The sequence below is a fragment of the Protopterus annectens genome, chromosome 15.part0 (assembly GCF_019279795.1).
Source record: "Protopterus annectens isolate FY-2018-M chromosome 15.part0, PAN1.0, whole genome shotgun sequence".
Taxonomy (NCBI): domain Eukaryota; kingdom Metazoa; phylum Chordata; order Ceratodontiformes; family Protopteridae; genus Protopterus; species Protopterus annectens.
The window spans coordinates 226,842,187-226,868,364 of NC_056749.1; the positions used below are offsets into that span (position 1 = coordinate 226,842,187).

A 26,178-nucleotide genomic window follows, 5' to 3' on the forward strand; every position below is an offset into this window, starting at 1 on the left:
TCGCAGCTGTTCTTGGCCACGAAAAGACCTCTTTACGTTGAAAGTCATTGAGGTCCCTTTGCAATTTTTTAGTTTTAGTATTCTGCAACCTCTTATCATAGCCCTGTATACTGTCGGCAAGTTCATCTAATTTACTGCCTAGTACCTCTATATAGGAAAATTATTAGTCGTTCTTGTAGCCTCTTTATCTCCTCGGCTAGCTCTTTTCTTGTGGCTTAAAAAATTCTATAAGCAAATGCATATAATCATAGCCAAGCTGTAAATTTTAAATTCTGCCATTTTTGAAGTAATTCAGGGTAGGTCTCTCCATAAGTAGGCATATTTAATACTCTTTGAGACCTCTCTGCACTATTTTATATTTTAATGATGCTTCTAGATGAAACCTTTGCCACTGTAGCCTTTTAAAGCTATATAACTTATTCTCCAGATCTCTATACAGTTCAGTGAACTTCTTATGCGTATCATAGTCCACTTGTTCTCTTTCATTTACTGGAAAAATTATTTATATAATCTACATATAAACATCCTACACTAGGATTTATAATTGATATAGATTTTTATGCTGACTGCAGAACACAAAATGTGGTTTATTTCAGCTGCTGCACTGTCTTAGGCAAAACCAATAGGTGTCTAAAGGAACGTATCCTTGAACACCTTGGAGATAGAAGAAATTTAAAAAAGACACAAGTGCTTTAGCAAAACATGTGGAAGAAGATGGAAACATATATTTTTAATTTCTTGGTTTTAGAAATAATAAATAAAAGTAAGGGGGGGGTTGATGCAAGGAATAAGGTAGAGGAAGCAGAACAAAGATGGATTTTATTACTTCAGGCAGATAGCAGACCTGTTTCCTTGAAGTCTTTTAAAATCCAGACCACTAAAACATTAAGTAATATGGATTATTACATAAAATGTCTGTTGTATGTATATTTTATTTCATCTTATGCAGAATACAAGGCAAATGAATGTACTGATGTATGCAATTTTAATTAGTTCTATATGTTTTCTCATTGGTTGAACCATATTTTAAATACCAATGTTTTAACTTTTTTTTTATGAGTCTGAAGAAGCGATCAGCTGACTTAGATCACGAAAGCGCTTACTCTTGTTTAATAAAGTGGTGTGAAACTGCAAGTGAACCGTTTCCTACCTTTACTACATCTCAGTTACAACTTTTGGTTTTATAAAGGGCACTACTGTGAAGCTGCAAGCGATTTATTTCCTGACGTGGATTATTCCATTTTTATCTTCAGCTGTGGTCTAACCATTGGTCTTTTCATTTTTTTAAAGATTGGATGTACTCTGTAGATCTTCAGGATGTGTGTTGCCACAAAAATGGACAAACGTTCCAGAAGATTTCTCAGTTTCCGGCTGAATTTTGACCACTGCCCTTTGGCCTCTCTACAGCCCCCAGAGTGTTTACCAAATGCATGGCAGTGGTGACAGCTCACTTGAGACTGCAAGGATTCTGGGTGTTTCCATATATCTGGACGATTTGGCTCCTTACCGTCCCAACCAAGCATCTACTATTGTCGGTGATTAATCATATTCTGACTCATGTCTGCATTACAGTGAACGAGAGCAAATGCCAACAAACTCCATCTGTAAGACTAGAATTCATAGGGGTGGAATTCGATGCGCAGCTTTGTATAGAGTGTGTGTGCCCCCCCCCCCCCCTACTGGCTACAGAGACTTTACCGCAGCTCCAAGTGATACTGAACCAGACAAAAGTGTCTGCCTGAGTGGTTATTCAACTTTTTGGGGTCCATGGCAGTCTCCATTACCACTGTTCCTTTAGCGAGATTACACATGAGGCTTCTCCAGTGGTTACTAATAACACAATGGCTTCCCTGGGACCAGTCTTATCGGATCAAGATGACCAATCAGTGCAAGCAAGATCTCCTGTGGCAGATGCAGCCAGACCAAAATCTATGGAGCTGTACCTTCTCTTCACAACCATGGGCCATAGTGACCACGTACACCTCCCTGATTGGGTGGGGGTGGGGGCCATTACCAGGGGCAGACAGTCCAAGGCACTTGGTCACCCTTGGAAGCCAACTTGCTTATCGGTGTTCTAGAACTCGGGGCAGTGCTCCTCGCGTTGCAAGTATTTCACTGTGTCCTCCCTTCAAGAACGATTGCCATTCAGTCAGACAGCATTGTCTGTAGTCTGGTACATAGATGGGGGAACCGGATCCTACCAGTTATGTCGAAGCCATGCGAATCTGGCAATGTGTGATGGCTTCCAATTGCTTTCTACTAGCAACTTGCATTCCCAGGGATTCCAACGTGATTGCAGACAGGTTGAGCAGGTACATTCTTCTGCCTCACGAGTGGTCCCTCAGTCCTGCAGTGGCAACAGATTTTCAGTCTCTGGGGGCCAGCCTTGCTGCGACTTGATGTATACCATCATAACAAAGTTATGCCTTCTCTGATCAAGGCACATTCCACGAGGTCAGTGTCCACCTCTGTAGCTTTTCATGCAAGGGTTTCCATGGATGACTTGCGCAGCAGCAACATGGGCCTCTTACACTTTACAAATTGGACGTGGTCTCCAGGGGAAGAGCTGCTTTTGGTTCAGTGGTACTCTGGGAACATTCTTAAGGCTTCCTAGGAAACTAGGTAGCCAGCGACTCTGTCCCACGTGCTAGGTAGCCAGCGACTCTGTCCCACGTGCTAGGTAGCCAGCGACTCTGTCCCACGTGCTAGGTAGCCAGCGACTCTGTCCCACGTGCTAGGTAGCCAGCGACTCTGTCCCACGTGCTAGGTAGCCAGCGACTCTGTCCCACGTGCTAGGTAGCCAGCGACTCTGTCCCACGTGCTAGGTAGCCAGCGACTCTGTCCCACGTGCTAGGTAGCCAGCGACTCTGTCCCACATGTAATGAGTGAGTGAAGATGAACAACGTCAGAAAGTTGTCGTCTTACCATAACATTCCATCTATGTTCATCTTCACTCGCATTGCAATCCATCCCACCTTCCCCCTCCTAACCCTCTTTGGAGGGTCACTTATGTTTTTTTAATCCTGATAAGGAAGTTGCCCCAGAGAATACCCTCTGGTTTCTCTTTTTATAATCCTGTCTTCTAGGCAAACTCTATCTGAGGTAATGTGGAGGAGGGCACTACAGGAAGACTTGGCTTGAGGTAATGTGGAGGAGGGCACTATAGGAAGACTTGGTTTGAGAGTTTCTGGCTGGTGTGGGCTTGGAAAATCGGCAGAGTTGGAACAGAGTATTGGCTCTGAACCCACATTGAATGATCAACTAGGGAGAGGGACGCGGAGAGGGGGGCGGGGAGGTATTATACCCCATTGTAGGGAATGGGGAAACTGTTTATAAAGTAATTGTTTGTACATGCAAACACATTTGTTACGGATGCTTAACCTTAATGTAACTTTAGCCAGTTTTAATCAAAATCACTCAAGCCCTTGTACTTTCCACCCATTTTGTGGAAACTATACTACCAGGGCCTGCTGTTTTTAAATGTGGTGTGTGTATTGCTTTGTCCAGAACGCATTTTTAGCTCCTATTCATACACACCATACTAGACTTAAGGAGGTAACTTGTTCCTTTCCATTTGCATAAAATGGCAGCAGTATAAAATACAGGCATCTTGCACACGCAGAGCATGGCTGCTTGCACCCCCCCCAATGACTCTGGAAAGGGAATAATGTCCAGTGATGCACTGAGTTTGTCCACAATGTATCGCATTCTTATCCCAAGTTTATAGCCAGTACACTAGCAGTATTTTCTTGTAACTTGTAATTATAATTAGTGGAGTGCCACAGGAATTGGTTATGGGGCCCTCTCTTGTTTGGCGTGTATTTTACAGATCACACTACTTGTAGGTCTGAATCAGTATTCCGGAAGTGTGGTTGGTTGCTTTTCATGCAGGCTAGTCACGATTATCCACTGACAACTGCCCCAGCAAGGGCTACAATATGCACATACTTGGTCTGTAGCTAAATGCTGAGAAGTGCAGCTTGGTTCTATTTGGCAAAAAAATCCATTTACTCCTGTTCAGACAAATGCTACAGGAAGAGATCTGGGTACTTGAGACAAGAGTCCACTTGATCATACCACAGTCTTGGAAACCCTTTAATCGTACTTTTGAGACCCATCATGTAATAAAGTGCCCCCTTTGATATACACGAGTCCAATTTGTATTGTTTGGACGTCCGGAGCCTTACCACATGGAAAAATTACAGGCCTTAAGTGTTTCAAATGTCACTAGATTAGCATAACTCCATGTATTCTGGCCTGAAGCCTACCTTGAGGTGACCATGTCTATCTTTGAGCAGTGAAAGAAGTCCTAAAATGTGCACTAGGATCTAAATCTATACGAGCAAGTATGCCACAAGACTTGAATATTTATATCCCTAGTCTTTTCTTGTAGCTTAAGTTGTCACCACAGGTGCTAGTACAATACTACTGCTACTGCCTCTTTAAAGCTAGTCTTGTTTGGTTGGGTAGCTGCACATATTTACACCAGAGTTATGCAGGGCACTGTTCAATGTTGCAGGTGAACTGTTATGCTTAGGGTGGTAAGAATTCATGTCTGACTAAATATGCACAGGGCTAGGTATTGTGTTTTTTACATCTGTTTACTAGAATCTTGGGATTGGAGTGGTATCGTAAAGAATCTTTTGAGCATGATTTGCATAAGACTAAAATACTACTTTCAGGAAAAGTAGCTTCATTGCTAAAGTACTGAGTTAGCAAGAACATATTGATGCTAAGCAGCATTGTTAAAACTCTACATACCGGCCTGTACTTTGTACATATTGTCATTCCTTTGTTTGCGTTCACTTCAAAACCATAATCCTTTAGCATTGGTAAAGCTACTGCACTTAACAGAAGATAATATATTTCAGCAGGTGGCTTACTAATACAAAAAGCGATCTGCTTTTTGAGGGGGATACGTCATGCAAGTGGAGACATTGCTGTTTGAAATCACTTGAGAGGATGGGCTTTGCCTTCCTTGGATTCAATGACACAGAAGTGTTAAACGTTTTATGAAGTACAGATTGGGTTTCTGGTAACTAAGCCTTACTGAAACAGTTCAGTTGGGAGAAAAGACAGCCCCCTGTCAATAAAGTGGATGTTTTGTTGAATGGAATAAGCAAAATGTTAATTATTTGTAACTCATTCGAATCTCATTCCTTTTGGTTAGAAGCTATGACAGCTAGTAGTTCTCTGTTATTTTAAACCACATCAAGCTGCTGACCAAACCTTGAGGGGCCCCATAAGAATGTAATGTCTGACTCATTGGCCTCATTTCACAATCTGTGTCTCAGCTTTTTAGAAGTATTGCACCTGTTTGAGCGATTGAATCAACCAAGAAGGGTGATATACTAACATCTTTTAGCTGTGTTAATCTTGTCCTGTTTTGCTTTAAGAAGCACAATCTTGTTTCTGCAGACCTGTGTCTGTCCAGGTCATTAGAAATGTAAATTGGGGGGGGCAGCTGTTTGTGTGTTTAAATGCAGACAAGTGACCTTAATTTGCCAGTCACCTCCCTTACAACATGAGTATGTAAGATTGCAAAACATTTTGGTTTTGTGTGACTTGAAAGTTTTTCGGGTTGTGTGACCCGAAAAACTGTAGCACTCTCTTTCGTTTCAAAAGTATATTTAGTGCACAAGTTTTTCTCTTTCAATAATGGAAATTACCTTTTCCTGTACGCAAGCTGTAATTGTGTGATTTGATTTCACTGTGGTTATAGACTTGAAACTGGTGTGGGAAAATCCAGAATCTTTCCAAGCCCTTTGAAGGGCACCTTCTAGCTTGTATACATAGTAGTCTGTGTCGAATTGTTGTAGGCCAACAGTTTAACTTTATAGTAACTTAGAGTGCAAGCTCAGTAAATCTTATCCCTACACAAAAGCTTTCCATACTAATTGGGACATTTTCATTAAAGTCTATATGTTGTGATATCCTCTACTGATGGCTCTGTACTAAAAATTATGGTTAGGCATAGTATTGAGCTAATGGATGGTTGGCGTAAAGACAAACTGAACTAAAACACTTGTTTTTTTTTAAGTAGGCAGACTAACAGCCAACATGATAGTAAATAGTTCTCACTCTCTCACTCTCTCACACACACAATTAGCTTTTGAAAGGTCTAATATGTGAACTGAAAGTCTTAAACCATGTATGTCTTCATTCTGAACTTTATGGTTTAACTCTTGATTTTGTGTTAAGATAGTTGAATAGAAATATTTTCATGTGATGGAGATTGACCAGTATGGTGTTACAAATGTTTTGGTGTATAATTGTAGTCCAAAAAACTGAAAAGTAAATTTGCTTTTAATGCACAAAAGCACAGAAACAGCCTTTACGAACTAAGTGCTTTCACCATTATCCACTGGTTTTATCAGAGTCCATGATAGGCTTACAAATACAGCTTAATAATTATGACATCACCACACTATCATTTTAAAATGTCAAACCAATTAATACAAAATCTATGTATGTATGATATATATATATATATATATATATATATATATATATATATATATATATATATATATATATATAGAATGTTAAAACATTCCATACTGCAAACCCTACCTGTACACCTTTTACAGATAAATATCTGTGTATTTTTTATATGTAATGTCCCCTAAATTTCATTCTGAAAAATAATCCCCCTCAAACGCATTTTAATATCTGTATCTTAATGTTATAAATACATATATAGTAAATGCATGAAATTATACATAAAAAAATTGCTACAAACTTTGTTGTAGCCATATTTTATATTAAATGACTTCTTTGTTTCAGTAAAGCTAAAGTAGATGCACCGTCATTGAGGCCAGGGAAGTTAATGGCGTTGAGCCTAATCTGCCAGTTGAATTCCAAAATCTCAACCCTAAGCTTATCATCCCATCCTCTCTCACTAGATATAACCCTATCCAGTGCAAAAAATATAAACTTTTTTTAAAATTGGGGCATGTGGTACTGTGCATATAAAGAGCATTAGTGGTGTCCTTATTACTAATGGCTCTGATATGTTCAGCAATTCTTTCTTTAAGCTTCCTTATGGTCTTCCCTAAGTACACCAACATACTGGTATTACAACACCTGCCCGGGCAGAGAATTGACCTACTAAACCCAAATACTGTAAGATAGGGTCCTTCATTAATATATCTACAGTACCTACATGCCCCACATTTATGCATTTTTGATAAAAGTGTATTTAGGGGGGTGTTCTAGAATGTTTGTGATATTTCTACCCCTACAGAACACAAACTGAGGACTCTCGCCTAATATTCCTCTAATGTTGGTATCAAAGCTAGAATCCCAAACCCTTACTGTTTCAACTATAAATGGTGTTTGGTAATTAAATCTGAGTACTATAGTCACCTTATGTGTATGACCATCTTTTCGTACCCCCACTTTACCCCCCCCCATAAAATCGGGAGAAACAGAGTGGTTCTCCTACTAAAAATTTCATTCCTCATTTTCACCAATAGTTTCAAAGGATATCATCTAGCTACAAACATACCTATCTGGGTATATATTTTTTTATCAAAGGTGGCAGTGTTGGTAATCCGACTGGATAATCTAACCATTTGGCCCTTGACAATGCTTCTACATTGGTAAGAGGGGTGACTACTCTGAAAATTAACATAGAATTACTATACGTTTTCTTTCTGTAAATACTACTCTGAAGTCCTTGTGGTGTTTTCATCAAATGAATCTCCAAAAAATCTATTTCATCCTTATTCCAGTTACTTGTCAATTTGAGAACAAGTATTTGAATTCAAATAATTCAAAAACTGATTTGCTTCATTCAGTTCCCTTCCACAGGATAAGTATGTCATCTAGAAAATGATTATGCAACAAAATTTTTTCTTTGAACATAGATTCATAAAAAAGGATTTTTCCCAATGTAGTAAAACCAGATTGGCAAAACCCGGGGCTCAAATAGTTTGTTTCCTAGAATCAGTTCCATTAGTGCAACCATAAGGTTTATTTTCTCACCATTTAACTTTATTGCTTTTCAGTAAACTCTCTCTAAAATATTCAATTCCCTCACTGTGGGAATTACTGAAAACAAATTTATAACATCTGTGGTGAGAAGATATATTCTCTAGTTCAACTACTCGACCTATTCAGGCAATGCCACAAATCCTTTAGAATATGTTCTATTCCTGTCAACCTGTTGGATATTCCTGTCCACATATGAAGCTATAGGCTCTGTTTTGGAGCCCTTGGCCAAACTAGGTCTAAACTGTGGGTCTTCAGTGTTTTTGTGGACCTTGGGAATCGCAAATAACACAGGTGTGACAGGATGTTCTACAGAAAAATAACTACATTCGCATTCATCAATAGCTTCCTGAAACCATGCATCTAGTAGAAATAAATCTATCCTGTGATGGGCTATGTGCATTTCATTGGCAGAAGCCCTTTGATAAGTCTGTGTCGCCCAGTATTTCATACGTTTTGGCCACGTAGTTAGTGAGACATAACTACAACCCCATTGTCCGGTTTCATTATTCTTACTACTTTGTTAGCCAGTTCTGAAAGCAGTTTGTTTTCTTCCTTATTCAAATAGTCATAATCACTAAGTCTGCCAACCTTGGATAAACTTTTCCTAACCTCATTAATGCATAACTTCTCAAAAATCATAACCTGTTTGTGCGCTGGGGGTATAAAAGTACTTTTTCTCTTGGGTGTACACACAGTATTATTCACAACCTCTTTATAATTCCTTTGTTTTCAAAATTTTAAAATGTTTCCGTGGTCTAGTATACATCTTTAAACTTGCAAAAAAATCAACAAAATCACATCATTATTTCAAGGGCACTGTAGTTGTGTGTAGAATAACCCTCTGTGGTAAACGGTACAAATTTCAGAAGCACTTGCGTTGCCAGCTTGTAAAGTACATATATCCATATCCTGTTATAAAACCTATACATTGTCAGAAATATCCATATTGTTAATATGTGGTATACGCTTAGCGTCATTTCTATTAACTTGGGATAAGCACGTAATATCCATGCCCTGTTGAAACTTATCCTCATTGACAAAATTATTAACACTATTAACATGTGATAAACACATCACCACTACCCAGTTGTAAACTTTCAGCGTTTTCAAAAACATCAGTATTTCCAGAAGTATTTACATATGGTAAACCTCAGTCATTTGTATCAACAACTTGAGATAAGCACATATCCATGTCCTGTTGAAACACATCCACATTATCAAAAATATTCACAATGTTAACATTAACATGTGGTAAATACTTGCATCAATACCCAATTGTAAACCTTCAGCACTTTCAAAAACATCTGTATTTCCAGAGGCATTTACATGTGAAGAATACATAACTTCAATATCCTGCTGTAAAATACTTTCAGGTGCATAAATATTGGCAACTTGTGATAAGGAGCATACAGTCACTGCCCACAAAATCAGAATCCTGTGGTATACATAAATCAGTGCACTGTTCCAAAATATCTCCTGTATCAAACATTTTTACGTTCATGTCAATTTATTTTTCTAAACGGGCCAATTTTGTTTTGATTTGTTCTTAATAATGTCTCACACTTCCAAACCTGTTATATTAAAACAAGTCCGTCAATTCCTTAAATGCCGTCTAACTGCCCTCAATACCCATTGGCAGCTTCCAGAGCCTAAACCCCTTCGGTACTTGCTTCAAGGTTAACAATTTTAAGAGAAAGACGTTGTCCATCTGTAGGCCTCTATTTGCGACCTACATCCCCCATCCCCAACCTGGTCTATCTGCTTAGTCAAAGTTGACATATTTCCCTTCTCTCACCATTCCTCTCCTCATTTGAGTCCGAGAAATTGAACTGGGGAAGTTGTAGCCACTGTTGAATATCCCTCCATTCCCTTTGCACCACATTTGCTTCTGAATTTGCATTGTTAATTCCGCTTACCCCTGGTGGTGTGTGGAGCGTAAATAGCTCAACTTGAGTCAGTTATAGTCTCGCGTGGTATTCGTCCAACCTCTCCTTCAGCAATAAGTGCTGTTGGTCTTTGCACTGAGGAGGTCAACTCACTAATGACCACCTCCATTCAAAAATAAATTACTGCACTAAATAAAAAGCGATACACTTGTCCGTTTCGGCACCAAACACAAATGACAGACTTAACGAATATCCAAAAGGGATAAAACTAATAACCAAAAAATATAATTTTAAATATACATACATATTTAGCTTCTGTATTGATTGGTTTATTGACACTTTAAAATGATAGGCTTACAAATAACAGCTTAATATACGAGATCACAAACCAATCTGACTCTGAAGCTATTGGATAATGGTGAAAGCCCTTAGTTCGTGAAGGCTGTTTCTGTGCTTTTGTGCATTAAAAGCAGATTTACCTTTCTGTTTTTTTCGGCTGTTTTTTGGCCATTAGTTTTATCCTTTTTGTATATTCGTTAATTTATAATTGTAGACCACCTGGCCAAAACAATTGAGTAACGTATAGCCATGTTAATCTCAAGCTCATCACAGTAATGCACTGACCCAGTTGTGGACAATTGCTACCTACACAGACTGAAAGTATAGCTAACCCACTGGCCGATTTTAAATTTAGCAGTAACTTTACCCCTCTTTCCTCTCCTCCTGTCCCTCAAGGTATAATTGAAACTGGCTTACCTCAAGCAAGACCAAGTGCTAAAAATACTGAATCGGTGGTCCTGACAATATCCCTGGATGTCTTCAGTAGCATGAAGCAGAATTTAGCAACACCCTAATACTGTTCAGTCTTTGCTTAAAGAGGTTTTGTATCTAGAAAATGGAGAATAGGTACAGTCTTCATAAAGAAGGACCTTCCACAGACCCATGAGTCTGAACGGCCTCATTTTCATAGCCATGGGAAGACTTGTCAGGAACCTCCAAATGCTAGACCCGTCTGTTTGGATTCATCAAGTGCAACTTTTTTTAAGGCCACCAAAGCAATGGATGAAGGCAAAATAGTACACACTGCATACATCAACTTGGCCCTATCTTTTCACCCAGTTCCCTAGTCAGGCATAGCCTTGATTGCCAGCTAGCTCACACAGGATGCAGATAATCAAAATGTGGGAAGTTACTTCCACAGAGACCAGACACCAGTGGTGTCCCCAGGGTTCTGTTCTGGATTTCTCCTGTTTGTCCTCTACTTGCTGCAGTTAAAGCCTATACCAGAAGTAAGAGCCTATACCAGAAGTAAGATTGCAGATGATTGCAAGTTGGGAGCAGTCATTGAATCCCAAAATGACTTTACCGTCCTGCAGAAAGTAAGTTTTGTCCCAAATAATTAACTGTCAAAATCCTAGCCTAAAACTAAATGCATTATTGTATCCTTTTGGTAGTTCCCTGGGGGAAGAGGATTTCCATATTGACAATACGCCCCCTAAGAGTTTTATTGGGGGGGGGGTTGGGAACTTGTGTGGACAATGACTTAACATTTGGCCCAAAGTATCTTTCTATGTTACACAGCTTATAAACACAGATTGTCTAGATCTAGGGAAGCCCTTGTCCCCCTTTACTCAACCTTCATTAGGCCAATCCTTGAGTATAATGCCACATTGGCATGTAGCTGTCCAGACACATGCAACCACTGGAATGCCCAGAGAGGTACCTTGCCTACAGGATACAAGGGCTAAACAACATAGATAACTCAAAGCACTGTCACTGTACTCTGTATCCTACAGTCTGCTGAGAGGTGACCTGTCTGTCATAAAAGGCATACGCCGACCCATTACTGATGGAATTACTGCACATCAGAAGTACTGTCTAGGGATCTAAACCTGTTCTGCAACATCTACAGAACTGTTTGGAGGGACAGGTATATTTTGTAAGGACACCACTGCTATGGCACAGACTCCAATAAATTTTATCTCCATCCATTTAAAGTGCAACTTAGATTTATGGATGGGGAAACTAGCAATTTTCCCCAGGACCTCCCCTGTCCTACTGATGCAGCTCCTAAATGTGTTCTCATGCATAGGTCCCTCTGACTGTGGTATGATCCCAGTTACAAAAAGGGAATTTGGCTAGGCTTAAAATGGCTCGCAAAGGTAGCTAGCCAAGTACTTGCCTATGAACCTGTAATATGAATAGTGAACAGATGGAGTAACCTGGAAGGTTATAGTATATTCTGGCTGGTTTAAGAAATTGACTTAAATTTATTTCGGCAAATAAAGGTGAAAGCTGGAATGTAGGTCACCACCATTGTGTCCTAAAGCTGTTTCAGAAAGCATCTAAAGGTGGAATTCTTTTCCAGGATGAGGGAGTTGAAGAATTTGTGAAGAGCAGAACTGGTTTCCAACAACAATTGGGCAAATGCTTTAATCTTTGACTGTTCATAACTCTGTTAAACCTGCAGGCAGCTGTCATTGCCTTGCCTGTACTTTTGAAGTGACAAATTTCGGATGCAGGAGAATAAGCAGGCCTTTCAGTTTTAGATTGTACTGAAGAAAATGTAAATGTGTTTTCTTGCCAATTTAAAACTATGCAAATCACTGTCCATTCAGTTTAAGAAAGCACTGACTGTAAAAATCCACATCGGAAGGGCAATCCCCATGTCACTTTTTTTCTAGTATAAGGAACTATATTAAAACCATTTTGACTTTAATTCTGTGGTAGTAAGCAGATGATGTAATAGCTTGAAATATATCTTTAATTCTTCCAATAGTTTGGTATCTCCATAGTACATAAAAATGAGCGCTTATTTGAGAAGCACTGAATCTAAGAATGGTTAGTATTGAGCTAATGGATGGTTTGAGTAAAGACAGACTGAATTAAAGCATTCTTTTTTGTACTAGGCAGACAGCCAACATAAATAGTTTGTAAGGTAAAAGGAAACAACCTTTCAAAACTTGCACAGGCACCCACAGCCTTCTGGATGCTGTGTACTGAATATCCAACTTGGTGGTGGTATCATCTGAAATACTATTCTTTCAAAACCTCCTCCTCACCCAGAGATACTTTTATATGTGGCACTCTCACCATTTCCTCATTTTGAGCAGAGATCGGTTGCATGCATTGCATTTGCATTTTTTTGAGGGAGGGTGTTTTATTCAGACTGACTCTAAAATGCCCACTGGCTTACAAAACAATCCCTTTTGATGAACTAAAAATCATTTTCAGTCCTTTTCGGAAGGCTGTTTGGGGAATTTAGTAACTATTAGTTTAGTTTAATGCAGAAATATATCAAGGGTTCCTAACTTTTTTTTTCTTCCTTTGACATCCTCTCCAGCCTTATTTTGCACTTGAAACAAAACAGCTTAGTTGCTACACTGAATTGCTCTGATTCTTTGCTTCTAATCTTACTGTCTCCCCTGATCTTTTGGGTCGCTGTTCTTAGAGGCATACCTTCTGCAGTTGCTGTTAAAAATTGTCTGGCTTAATAACCTGATTTAGTAGTTGTGGATAAAGGGTGATCTGAAGTAAGTTTACTTCATTTGGTCTTCAACCTGTGAGATACGGATCCGTATTGGATCCGAGCCGGCAACTTTGCTAGCATCAGTTCTAAACTCTTCCCCATAATACACCTCCACTGCCTTCCATCCCCAGATCTCGTTTGCTGCGATTTGCTTCACATCATGTCTTCTGAGCTCCAACTAGCAGTGGGTTTTTTTTTTCTCCTAAGGCTGTCTGTTAGGTTTTAAAGCGCTGCACAGTGTGTGGCCATAAGCTATCCCCAGCGGATGGCCACAGCATGTTTTTATGATTGGGTTTGGCCCACCTGAGTGTGGATTGTAATATTTGTGCATGCTTCAACCCCCGCACCCTAAAGGATAGGAAGGCCAAGTTGGCCATCAAAGATCTTCCTCATTCCGACTCGCTTTGGTCACAGCGGCTGCTGTGGCCACCTCTTCCTCTGCTTGTCCCTCCCAGGCTGGGACTCTACCTTCTGTACCAAAGCCTGTGGTAGCGGAGCAGAAGAGAGGTAGAGAAAGGGAGAGAGTTGAAGACCAGGGAAAAGAGGAAGAGGTCCCCGGACTACACTTCCCAAAGTAAGACTCCACGGACCTGTGACTCCCCTCTGCTCTGGAGCCAGAGGAAATGCATCCAGCCTCTCTGGCCTCTGTGCCCTGACCCGCCAGGTTGGAGTCCGGGCCTCATCACGGTCCACCCGCTCCTTGTCCGATATGGCTCTGGATAAGGTGATGCGCTTTCTGTACACACATCCAGATGGGGGTCTTGCCAGCCCCCTCCCTCTGGAGGGGGGAGCTCGCTTTTTTTTTTTTTTTTTTTTTTTTTTCCAACCCATTTCTCCTTCTCTAATCAGAGCTTCGGTGTACACTGATCAGAGGTTGGCTTTGGTGAGGGGGTCTGCACTGGCTGTACCTGCTTCATCGACAGCTGCCTTGAGAGTTTCATATCTGAGCCGCTGTCCAGAGCTTGGGTGTCTGATCCAAGGGGAGTGGAACCTTTGTCATCTGCTCCGACTTTGTCGGGCCAGGTTCCCCTCCCTCTGAGCTCCATCCACCTCGGGCCCGGCTCAGATTCTCACAGCCGACCAGGGCAGAAAAACCTCGTTATTGGTTTCTCAGGAGGTTCGCTCTCCTTCGGCCTTCGATGTGGTAGGGTTCTCTCCATCAGATTAAGACCTTTGACCACCCCCCTCGGACTCCTCCCAGACCCCTTCTGCTCTGTCTACAGTCCCAGCCCTCTTACCAGAGGGGGACAGTCCATGAGTCCCAGACGGTTCCCCCTGAGGAACAAATGGCTTGCGAGCACCCAACGGAGATGTGCTCTGCAAGCATATGTGCAAGAGGGGACACTTGGACTCCCCTGAGTCCCTCACCACAGACACTGACTTAGATGATGGAGAGGATTCCCCAAGCTCACCTCCCTAGGATGTCTCCTTTGGAGATGACATGGAGATCCTGTGCCAGTGGGGAAGTTGGTTTGCCCCCAAACCTTCTTCTGAAGAGTTTGTGTTCCTGGAGGCTTTCGGCACAGGGGGTCCCCTCCTGCGGATCCTTTGGTGGATTTGGTCACACTGCAGGCATGAAGGAACCAGACACCATGGAACCTATTCCGAAGCAACCCGATAAAATCCTTGGCCCCTCCCCCAATGGAGACCAGCTTGCATATAAATTTCTTGGAGATTAGGGCGGTCCTTCTAGCGTTGCAGGCCCTTCATGCCTTTATTCCTCTGGGAACGATTGCATTCCACTTGGACAACATGTCAGTGGTCTGGTATATCAACAAACTGGGAGGAACCAGATCTTAACCCCTTTTGTAGCGAGGCCATGAGTGTGGGAATGGGCGAGCTCCACTGGCCGCTTTTGCATCGCAGTGTACATTCTGGGATGGTCCAGCCTAGCGGACAGGCTGTCGGACCATTCTAATGCCTTACGAGTGGTCTCTGAATCTGTCAGTAGTGGAACAGATCTTCAGTGAGTGGGGTCAACCTTGCTGCGATCTCTTCGCATCTCCTTCCAACGTGAAGTGCTGCAATGTTTTTCACTCTGAACCCCCCCCCCTTTGCTGGGGAATCCCCCAGAGACGCTCTAGTTCATGCTGGCAAAGTGATGCTCATTGCCCCATTCTGGCCTCGCCGGGTATGGTTTCCCTTCCTTTGGTCTCACCTTCTGGCTCCACCTTGGATCCTAGATTCCATTCAGGATTTAATTTCACACCCTTCGGGGGGGGGGGGGGGTTGCGACAATCTGAGTCTGGACAGCCTGAAGCTCACCGCGTGGCTGCTGCAGTTCCCATGATTGCTAGGACTCGCTGGATATGCTATTCTGATCTATTTTGGTAGCTGCTCAGAAGTCTTCCACTTGCTGCGATAAACCTTCTCGGTCTAAGTGTTTTTCTTTCTGGGCCTTTAGACCCTTTCACAGCTCCTATTTCTGCCATTCTTGATTTTTCTAGTGGATATTGATTTTTCTAGCGGATATTTTTCAACACTGAGCTAGTTCATCTACTGTTCAGTTGGCTGCCATTTCTCACTTTCATGTGGGTGAGAATTCTGCCTCCTTAGCCTCTTCCAGACTATGTAAAGCCTTTATCAAAAGTCTCCTTTTTGTTACGTCCCCTGGTCAAAGATCCTGTTCCCTTGTGGGACCTTGCTATGGTCCTTCAAGCTTTGGTTGCTCCTCCTTTTGAGCCTGCCGCGACTGTAGATATAAAAATTTTTATCTTGGAAAACAGTGGCTATTACCTCTGCAAGAAGGGTTTCAGAATTGCAGGCCTTGTCCATCAAAATTCCGTACATTATTTTTCACATAGTGCTTCCCTTCGAACCAATCCAACCTTTCTTCCTAAGGTGGCATCACCAGTCAATATCAGACTATCAATTTACCTGTGTGTTTTTTCCTAATTTTACAAACAAGATGGAATGCAAACTCCACATGTTGGATGTTCATAGACAGTTACGATTATATTTGCACAGGACAAAAAAATTTCTGTAAAACTGTGTTGGTATCCTTCTGTAAACCTTTTTTGGGGAAACATCTCGAAGGTCACTAGCTGATTTCTTCATGCATCCTGCAGGTCTATAAGAACAGAGGCACGTCTCCACCAGGTCATGTGAAAGCTCATTCCACTAGGTCCATGTCTACCTTTCGGTCTAGTGTGTCTTTTGGATGATATTTGTTCTGCATCTACTTGGTCCTCATCTCATATGTTTATTTCTCATTACAAATTGGATTTGCCTTCCAGAAGGAGAGCATCCTTTTGGTTCTGTGGTGCTCCGGAATATCCTTCCATGAGGGCCTCCCAGGAATTTAGTAGCTGGGGACTCTGTCCCACAGGTTGAAGACCAAATTAAGTAAACTACTTCAGATAAAGAAGTTATGTACTCACCATAAACTTTCAGTCTGAGTAGTTGTACTTAATTGGTCTTCAACTGTCCCTCCCTCCTTCCCCTGGACCTTGGCGCATGATCAGCCTATGGGCTGCAGTATAGGTCACAAGTAAATCTTTCAGGTCTGGTTCTCTGTACAAGTTCAACAAACTCTATCTGGGGGTGGAAGGCAGTGGAGGTCTATTATGGGTAAGGGGAGGAGTTTGGAGCTCGGAGCTGATGTTAGCAAAGTTGCCAGCTCGGATCCGATACAGATCGTATCCCACAGGTTGAAGACAAATTTAAGTACAAGTACTCAAATGGAACATTATGGTGAGTACATTCTTTTTACTTTTTAAGTTGCCTGGATGATCAAACTAAGTGTTTGCGTGTTTTAACAGTTTCAGTAATGGTTTGTTTTTCTAAATTTCAGGTTGCAACACAAACTGGGATTGTTTGGAACCTTTCTCCAGTTGGCAAGATTACGCCCAAAGAATGGAGAAACCAGTAAACCTTTTCCTTTAAATTCTTCAAGAGCATTATTGAACTGTTCTGGAAATTTACTGGGTGGTGGTGTCTGGAGCCACCATTTTCACTGGCAAGGCTTGCAGTTTTAGATGTAATAAATTTAATATGTGAATCCTGGCTTTGTTTTTGTCATTTTATATGGGGAAATGGTTTTGTTTTATAACTAAACCTATTCTCTCTGCAGTGCATAGAAAATGTATGAAATGCCATCCAGATTTGTATAACTTTTTTTTTTTTATCAGCTTGGCAATTGTGGCTTTGGAAAATGGAGCATTTTGGATATTTTTGGGGCCCTCACAGGGGAGAAACTGGCAGAAATTAGAACAATGCTAACACTGTTACTAAATTGGTGCCAGTCACTACTATAAGACTGAAGGGACCTAGAGTGAGAAGGGTTGTAAGCATGGTGGAATTTTTTCTAGTTAGAATTAAGCTTTCATTGTGTAAGGTTTCACAACTACATTATCAAGAAAATGTTTAAAATACAGAGCATCACTGTAAGCTAGTGTAACAGTTGTAAAATGAGGCTTGCCCCAGAACAGATGCTAAATTGTCTGAGTATTCCCTTTTTTTGCAGTTTGTGGTGATCTGAGTAAATAGTGTGTGTGTGGGGAGGAAAGTGCAGAGGTGCTTGCTTCAACCCACAAACTACTATAATGGAGTAGTTGCCAACATAGCTGTTCTCCTAGCTTTGCAGTTACAGTTGGGAGCCAGTTTAAAGTGGAACAGGGTGTTGCTGCAAAAGTGTGTGTGACTTATTATAGGTTTGCTGCCAATCTCTCCCTTCACTGATAACCTACTGCATTGATTAGCAAGTGTACTTTTTCACATTGTGTTGGAGTTGCACATGAATTTTGTATAGTTTAATATCTTCAAAAGCACAAGTATTTTGCTTGCTTTTATAGTTTTATATATTGTACATGCTTGATCTGGTCAGACTACATGTTTTAACAGCGAACTACAGCAGTGTCCACATTGCTGAGCCAACTTCATGAAAGCACAGCAATAAGATGCTGCAGGAATTCACACCAAGTTATCTGAAATGCTCATGTTGGACTAGAAGGTTAGGAGGTGGGTTAAGTGTTTTATTTTGTACAGTGTGGTTCTAGAGACTTGGCAAAAAAAATGCTTTGTATCAGAACTAAGACACCTATCTTAAGGCCTTATCCAAGTACCAAGTTTTGCTTGCTTTTGACTTGCTGGTGGTAGACACTATATTGATGTAAATTTATTACTGAACTGCAGTAAGACAGTAAGCAGGCTATTGCATGTGATTTAATCTTTCATTGAAGATTTTGTACTAGCTGACTTGGGATCATGTACAGAGTAAAGCAATTGTCATGACTGCATGTTCTTATTTAGTCGGGTACATTGAGTTTTACGTATTCTTACATAGTTGGTAAGATTAGACCTACATGTTGGGGCATGACTAGTTTAACAATCCCAATTGTGCTTGGGTGTAATGAGGTGTCTAAGGCAATATCTCCTACTGTGCTTTGGGGATGGTAGGAGGTGGCTTTACATTTTGAATCTACTACCCATAAACTGATTTGACCTCTGTAAAATACAATCTGAAGTAGGAATGTTCATTTGTCTGCAACCTGTGGGTTACGGATCCGAGCCGGCAACTTGTTTCAAGCTAATGGATCCGAGCTCCTAGCCCTTCCCTTCACCCATAATCCCCTGCTAACCCCTCCATGACCTCAGATCTAGTTTGCCGCGCTTGTGATGGCAGGATCATTTTTCTTGAGCTCCAGATAAGTGACAAAAAAATTTAAATTTCTTCAGAAAAATACTTTTTTGTTTAAATTAACTTTTATTAAGTGTGTCTGAGTTGGGTTCCCTATTTTTTGTTTATTTAATACCCTCCCTTCGCTGGTCGCTAGTTTGTGAGTGTTTGTGGTGTGCTTTTGGGGCCTGTGTGTGTGTGTGTGTGTGTGTGTAGTTTTTTTTTTTTTTTTTTTCTTTGCTTAAAAAAAAAAAAAGGGGGGGGGGGAATGGCTGAGGCCCCAAAAGCCATATTTTCGAAATGTACCGAGTGTGGCCATAAGCTCTCCCCGGCTGATGGCCACACTCGGTGCATTCGGTGCCTTGGGGTTGAACACCTCACCTCGGGCTGTACTATCTGTGCAGCATTCAACCCCAGGGCACTGAAAGAGTGGAGGTCGAAGCTGGTCCTGGCGGGACTTCTACCCACGGCTTCGGCCTCCGCTTCCTCTACCACTCCTGTGGCTCCATCACAGCCTGTGATGGTTGCCACTCCTGCCCCCCTGCCTCCGACTGGGACTCAAACTCCTGCCAAAGTGTCGGAGGACAGGGAGGCCAGGAGGGAGAAACGGAGGGAGAAGCACCAAAAGCGGTGGGCCGAGACCTCCGTTTCGGCCCCGCCAGCTAAGTGGGCTTCTCCCTCCATTGCTTCTAGGTCTCCTCCTCCTTGGCTCCGATCCCCTTCTTTCTCCCCGGGGCACGAGGAGGGGATGACCCGATCTCCGTCGAGGTCATCGAGGCGGCACTCCAGGCCTGCCTCGGTGGTCTCTTCGAGATCCACATTTAGTTTATCTGATGCAGACTTCGACCGGATGATGCGAAGGTTCATCCAGGCCCAGCTGCAGATGGGAGTGCTCTTGCCTCTTCCCCCCCCCCCTCAGGGGGGGGGAGCTCGACACCTTTTTTCCACCAAATTGCTCCTTCTCCAACCCGCTACCCGGGTTCGGAGCGCTCTGAGCCGGGGGTGGGTCGGCGCCGACAGTACTGTGTACTTCGGATCAGACCCTACCCTCGAGTCTGTCGGATCCGACCTCTCGGAGCCGTGGTCCGAGCTTCGGATCCGGGGGATTCAGTGTGCCTTCGGCTCAGTCCAGGTCGGAGCACACTGGTCCCTCGGATCCGACTGTCTCGGCGCCGGCTCCGATCCCTTCATCGGATCCGAGTGGGAGCCGACTTTCGGATCCATTGGAGAGTGGCTCTCCCTCGGCATTCGATGTTGTGGAGAGGGCTCTGTTGAGAGCATCCGGACCCCCGGCCCTTGCATCGACTCCTCCCTGCACTCCCTCTCTGCTGGGCCAGGCTTCCATCACCCGGCCAAAGGGACAGCCTGCTTCGATGTCACAGATAGTTCCATTGGAACAAGATGTTGCTGGCGAGGGCTCCTCGGACAGTCCCCCCGAGGAAGCTCCCCGCAAGCATAAGTGCAAAAGGAGGCACGTGGACTCCCCTGAGTCCTTAACCGAAGACACTGACTTGGAGGAAGGGGAAGGCTCCCCAAGATCACCCCCTGAGGATGTCTCCTTTGGAGACATCATGGAGATGCTAAGAATCAGAGGTGGGTGGTCTGCCCCCAAGTCTTCATCTGACGAGTCCGTGTTTCTGGAGGCATTCGAGGCAGGCCCGTCTACCTCCTGGTTGTCCCCTCCAGCCGATCCCCTGGTGGACCTTATTACCACCAGGGCATGGAAGGATCCGGACACCGTGGAGCCAATACCCAAACGGCCGGATAGGATTCTTAGCCCCCCCCCTCTGACCAGTCTCACTCATTGGAGTAAGGGCCCCCCTGTAGATGCCATGTTGACGGCGGCAGCCACAAAGAGGGAATTAGCTCAGGAGAGTCCCTCAGTCCATCCACAGAGCAAAGAGTCTCGTTTGATGGATCGCTTAAGGAAGCGAGTCTTTAGTTCAGCGACCTTCTCTGTAAGGTCTCCGAACTATATGGCACATGTCATCAGGATGCAGCGGGATCTTATCAAAGAATATGCTGCATCCCCCCCTGAGTCTGTCGGAGGAGGATAAACATTTATACTCCACCCGAATGGCCACTCTAAGATCTATTTCTAACACCTCTATGCGGCTATTGTCCCACGCCACAGAGGGAGCGGCTAGGGCCAGCAGAGCAGGCCTAGTCATGAGACGTCAGGCCTGGCTCCGTCATTGCGTCTTTACGGAGCCCTTTAAAGCGTCCTTCGCGAACGCCCCCTTCGGTTCTGCCCTTTTTGGCAAAACAGTTTGTGAAACGCTTGTCCAGAGCGAGAAGGATGGGAAGACGTTGTCTGCTGTCGGAGTCCGCTTCTCTGCTCCCCAGCGGTCCTTTTCAAGGAACCAAAAGGGTCAGAAGAAGATGTGGTTCCGAAAATCACAGCATTCCCAACCAGCTCCGGACAACCAGTCCTACCGTGGCAGAGGTGGACAGGGAGGATGTCGCCCTAGGGGCAGAGGGGTTCCGAGAAATTTCGGGTCCAGAGAACCTTTCTCTGAACGGCCCGCGCAGCAACTCTGACGGGTTGCCCGACTGCTCCACTCTGGAGGCAGTCGGGGGGCATTTTTTGAAGCGTCTAGCGGCATGGGAGTTCATCACAACAGACCACTGGGTGCTTCGCATCATATCCAGAGGGTACAAGATACCAATTCTCCATGTCCCCCAATCCAAGAACCTCCCCGATGTACCACCCGATCACAGGGAGGCCGCAGCCGCAGAAATACAGCAGCTGCCAAGAGAGCCATCCAGCCCGTCCCCCAAGACCAGCTCGGATTAGGGTTCTACTCCAGGTTCTTTTTGGTGCCAAAAAAGACTGGGGACCTGAGACCCATCCTAGACCTTTCCCGCTTGAACCTGTCAGTAACCAAGGAAAAATTCCGAATGGTCACTCTTCAATCTATCCTCCCCCTTCTGAGGGAGAACGATTGGATGTGCTCTACAGACCTCAAGGATGCGTATTGCCACATCTTAATGGACAAACGATCCAGGAGGATCCTTCGCTTCCGGCTGGGAGCCAGTCACTACCAGTTCAGGGTCCTTCCCTTTGGCCTCACCACAGCCCCCCGGGTGTTCACCAAAGTGTTAGCAGTGATTGCGGCCCACCTGAGACTCCAGGGAATTCAGGTCTTCCCGTACCTGGACGACTGGCTCCTGACCGCACCAACAAGGCATCTACTTTGCACAGCCAGAGACTTCTTTCTCCATCTAGCCCCACAACTAGGCATTACTATCAATGTCGGCAAATCCCTACTGGCTCCAACACAGATCATAGAATTTATAGGTGCCAGAATAAACACCAGAGATTTGCGAGCCTTCCTAACTACGGAGAGAATCAGAAATCTTCAACTCCATGTGCGGGCTATCCTTCTTTCAGAGGCTTCACCAGCAGAATTGATCCTGAGGGCATTAGGCTCTATGGCAGCAGCGATTACACTCCTTCCATGCGCCCGCTTGAACATGCGAGTCCTACAATGGACTCTGTTAGTGCAATGGTCCTTCCTATCACTCCCTCCCTCTCCATCATCCCATTGCTATCAGCAAGGCTTGCAGAAGGGCGTTACTATGGTGGCTCCAAGCATCAAACTTCCATACGGGCCGACCCTTCTGCACCTCCCCCCCCCATCGCCACGGTGACCACGGACGCTTCCTGCCTCGGGTGGGGGGGGCATTACTCAGGCAGGACAGTCCAAGGCACGTGGAACGATACAGAGACCTCCCTGCATATCAACGTTCTGGAGATGAGAGCGGTGCTGTTAGCGTTGCAAGCACTTCAGAGCTTCCTTCCCGCAGGAACGATTGCAATTCACTCAGACAACATGTCAGTGGTCTGGTATATCAACAAACAGGAGGGAATCAGATCTTATCCTCTCTGCCGTGAAGCCATGAGAGTGTGGGAATGGGCGATCTCCACCAACCGCTTTCTGATTGCAACGCACATTCCGGGGAGGACCAACATCCTAGCGGACAAGCTCAGCCGCACCCTTCTTACCCCCTACGAGTGGTCTCTCAATCCTCTAGTAGCGAAGCAGATATTCGCAACATGGGGGTAACCCTGCTGTGATCTTTTTGCATCTCCATCAAACGCCAAATGCGACAATTTCTTCGCTCTAATCCCCCCACCAGGGGATTCTCCAAGAGATGCTCTGGTGCATGCTTGGCCACCCAGTCTACTCTATGCCTATCCTCCTCTTCCAATGATGTTACAACTGTTACAGAAAGCCTCACGATTGGGGAGCAAAATGATTCTCATTGCCCCATTCTGGCCTCGACAAATTTGGTTCCCTTACCTGTGGTCTCACCTTGTGAATCGCCCTTTGATTCTAGATCCCATCCCGGATCTCATCTCCCATCCATTGGACTTGCCAACTCCAAACCTGGACAATCTGAAACTGACAGCTTGTGGTTGCTCCAGTTCCACTCCTAGTTAGGACTCCCGGTATCTCTTCACAAGTCAAAGCCATCCTCGTGGCAGCACAAAAGCCCTCCACCAGGAAGGTATATCACAGCAAATGGAAACGTTTTTCCATCTGGGCGGAGCGCCGAGAGCTAGATCCCTTTACGGCCCCTCTCACATCCATTTTAGATTTCCTAACTGAACTCTTTCAAGAAGGTGCTAGTTGTTCAACTGTCAAAGTGCAATTGGCAGCCATTTCTCATTATCATGTGGGACATTATGCAGGACCCTTGATGTCAGCCAAATTGTGTAAAACCTTTCTCAAGGGTACCTTTTTACTTAGACCTCCTGTAAAAGAAGCCGTACCCCCATGGGATCTTACTTTAGTTCTTCAAGCCTTGACTGCTCCACCCTTTGAACCCGCTGCTACAGTGGACCTCAAATTCTTGTCATGGAAAACGGCATTCCTTGTAGCCATTACTTCTGCAAAAGAGTGTCGGAACTTCAGGCTCTTTCCGTAAAACCTCCGTATCTGATCTTTCATCCTGATTAGAGTGTACCTCAGGATCAATCCCTCCTTTCTTCCCAAGATAGCATCAGAAACCAACATAAACCAATCCATCAATTTACCGGTTTTCTTCCCTAAATATCAAAATAAGGGTGAATACAAGCTGCACTCATTGGATGTTCATAGGCAGCTTCGTTTTTATACCCATAGGACGGCTGCCCATAGACAATCCGACCAGCTGTTTTGCCAAATTTAATTTGGGGAAAGCTATCTCTAAAGTATTATCTCACTGGATTTCCCAATGTATACTGCTAGCTTATCAAGCCTCGGGTAGGCCCGCACCAGAAGGAGTTCGTGCTCATTCCACTCGCTCCATTTCTACTTCTGCGGCTTTCAAGTCTAGAGTTCCCTTGGATGATATTTGTTCTGCAGCCACTTTGGCTTCATCTCATACCTTTATCAACCACTACAAGCTAGACCTGCTTTCTAGAGGGAGAGCATCCTTTGGCTCTGCGGTGCTTCGTAATATCCTTCCATGATGTCCACCCAGGGTGCAGGTAGCTGGGGACTCTGTCCCACAGGTTGCAGACAAATGAACATTCCTACTTAAGATTTAGAAGTTATGTACTCACCATAACGTTCCATCTGCGTAGGTAGTTTGTCTGCAACCATCCCCCCCTCCTTCCCCCTGACCTTCTTGGATCTATTAGTATTTTTTTAGATATCCTTTGTCTGATATATATGGAGAGGCAAACTCTATCTGAGGTCATGGAGGGGTTCGCAGGGGATTATGGGTGAAGGGAGGGGCTAGGAGCTCGGATCCATTAGCTTGAAACAAGTTGCCGGCTCTGATCTGATATCGGATCCGTAACCCACAGGTTGCAGACAAATGAACTACCTACTCAGATGGAACGTTATGGTGAGTACATAACTTCTAATTATAGATATAGACACCCTTTTTTTTTTCTCTCTCGTTGACTTGAGTCATTACATCAAAGGACTCTACTGCGACTGACCAGGTTTTCAGAGTACCCCCATCGCACGCTAGTCCATGTGTTTTTCACTTCACCTCTGACATTTCCCCACTCCTGATAGAGGGTCAGCATATGAACTGCCATCTTCAATTTATTTCTTGCCATGTGCATGTGTTGTAATGGACATTTCTACATTGGCCATGACTGTCCAATCCAGGGTCTTTGGCAATCAGTTTTGCAAGCCTTTAGAAGTCTATTCAGTAATTCATATTCAGGTGTTCTCTGCGGCCTCCAGAGGTGCAAGACAAGAGAGACTTTGTATGAGAATCGGATGCTGCCCATCCAGTTATTCAAGTTCACCTGACCTCGACTGTGGCAAATGTTACTCTGCTTGACGTGCAGTGAAAGCTTGTTTCAAAGGTGGGGAATGTGTTGTGGGCAATTTTACAGGCTTCAGTAATAGTAACAGGTTCAGCTGTTTGAGCACACGCATTTCTAGTCAACTGTAAGGTTAAATTTCTGTCTGGAGTACAGATGGTAAAGGCTGCTACAATCTTGTCCTCAAACATATGAGCTGTGAACCCCCCCAAAAAAGTTTTGGATTCTGTAATTAAACCATATTTTAAATGTAATGTAAGAGGAAGCACATAATTATCACAGTTGTGGGTTTTCCTTTGCAGGGATTAAAGTAGGGAACATTACAATTCATGTTTACATATTTGCAGATAATTATTGTATCTTGGTCTTTATTAGCAATGTCTCTTGCCATGTAGGTCTTATGGATGCTGCTACAGGTTCAGGTTTTTTGCTGAAATAAGCAACTGGTCTAAAACCATTTCTGTGTTGTACTAATCCTGATGCTGCTTTTTTTTTTTTTTTCTTTCACAACAAAACAAGAATAATCTTGTAATCCAGGTGCAGGAAGATTTGAAAGTAAGGTTTAATTGAATAAATGCTTGTGCATGGTAGTCTTGCCAACCTAATAGTTCCAAGAGTGTGCATCTTTAATTCTAATTGTTTACTACTACCACAGAGTTTGAAATCTACTGTTTGACAGTATCCTGTCAGTCCCAAGAAAGCTTGTAACTGTGGTGGGGTGTTGTGCGACTTGTATTGCAGCAATGCTTGAACTCTGGTCTGCTTAGAGCCTTTTGAAATAAGATTGCAGTTTGGCGTTCTAGTTTTGTTAGGAGAAAGGTAGTGTCCCGCTTGCAGTCATGAGGAGATTTAGACCCAAACACTAAATCTATGT

General features: G+C 43.6%; 1 protein-coding gene across 1 annotated transcript in view; it reads left to right on the plus strand.

Annotated features, from left to right (window-relative positions):
- Positions 1–17,418, plus strand: part of LOC122790154 (cytochrome c oxidase subunit 7B, mitochondrial) — a 48,651-nt gene extending 31,233 nt beyond the window's left edge. Inside the window, exon 3 of the mRNA XM_044057743.1 lies at positions 17,207–17,418. Coding sequence (XP_043913678.1) covers positions 17,207–17,284 — 78 coding nt within the window. The 3' untranslated portion in view covers positions 17,285–17,418. The remainder of the gene's footprint in view (positions 1–17,206) is intronic.
- The last annotated feature ends 8,760 nt before the right edge of the window (positions 17,419–26,178 follow it).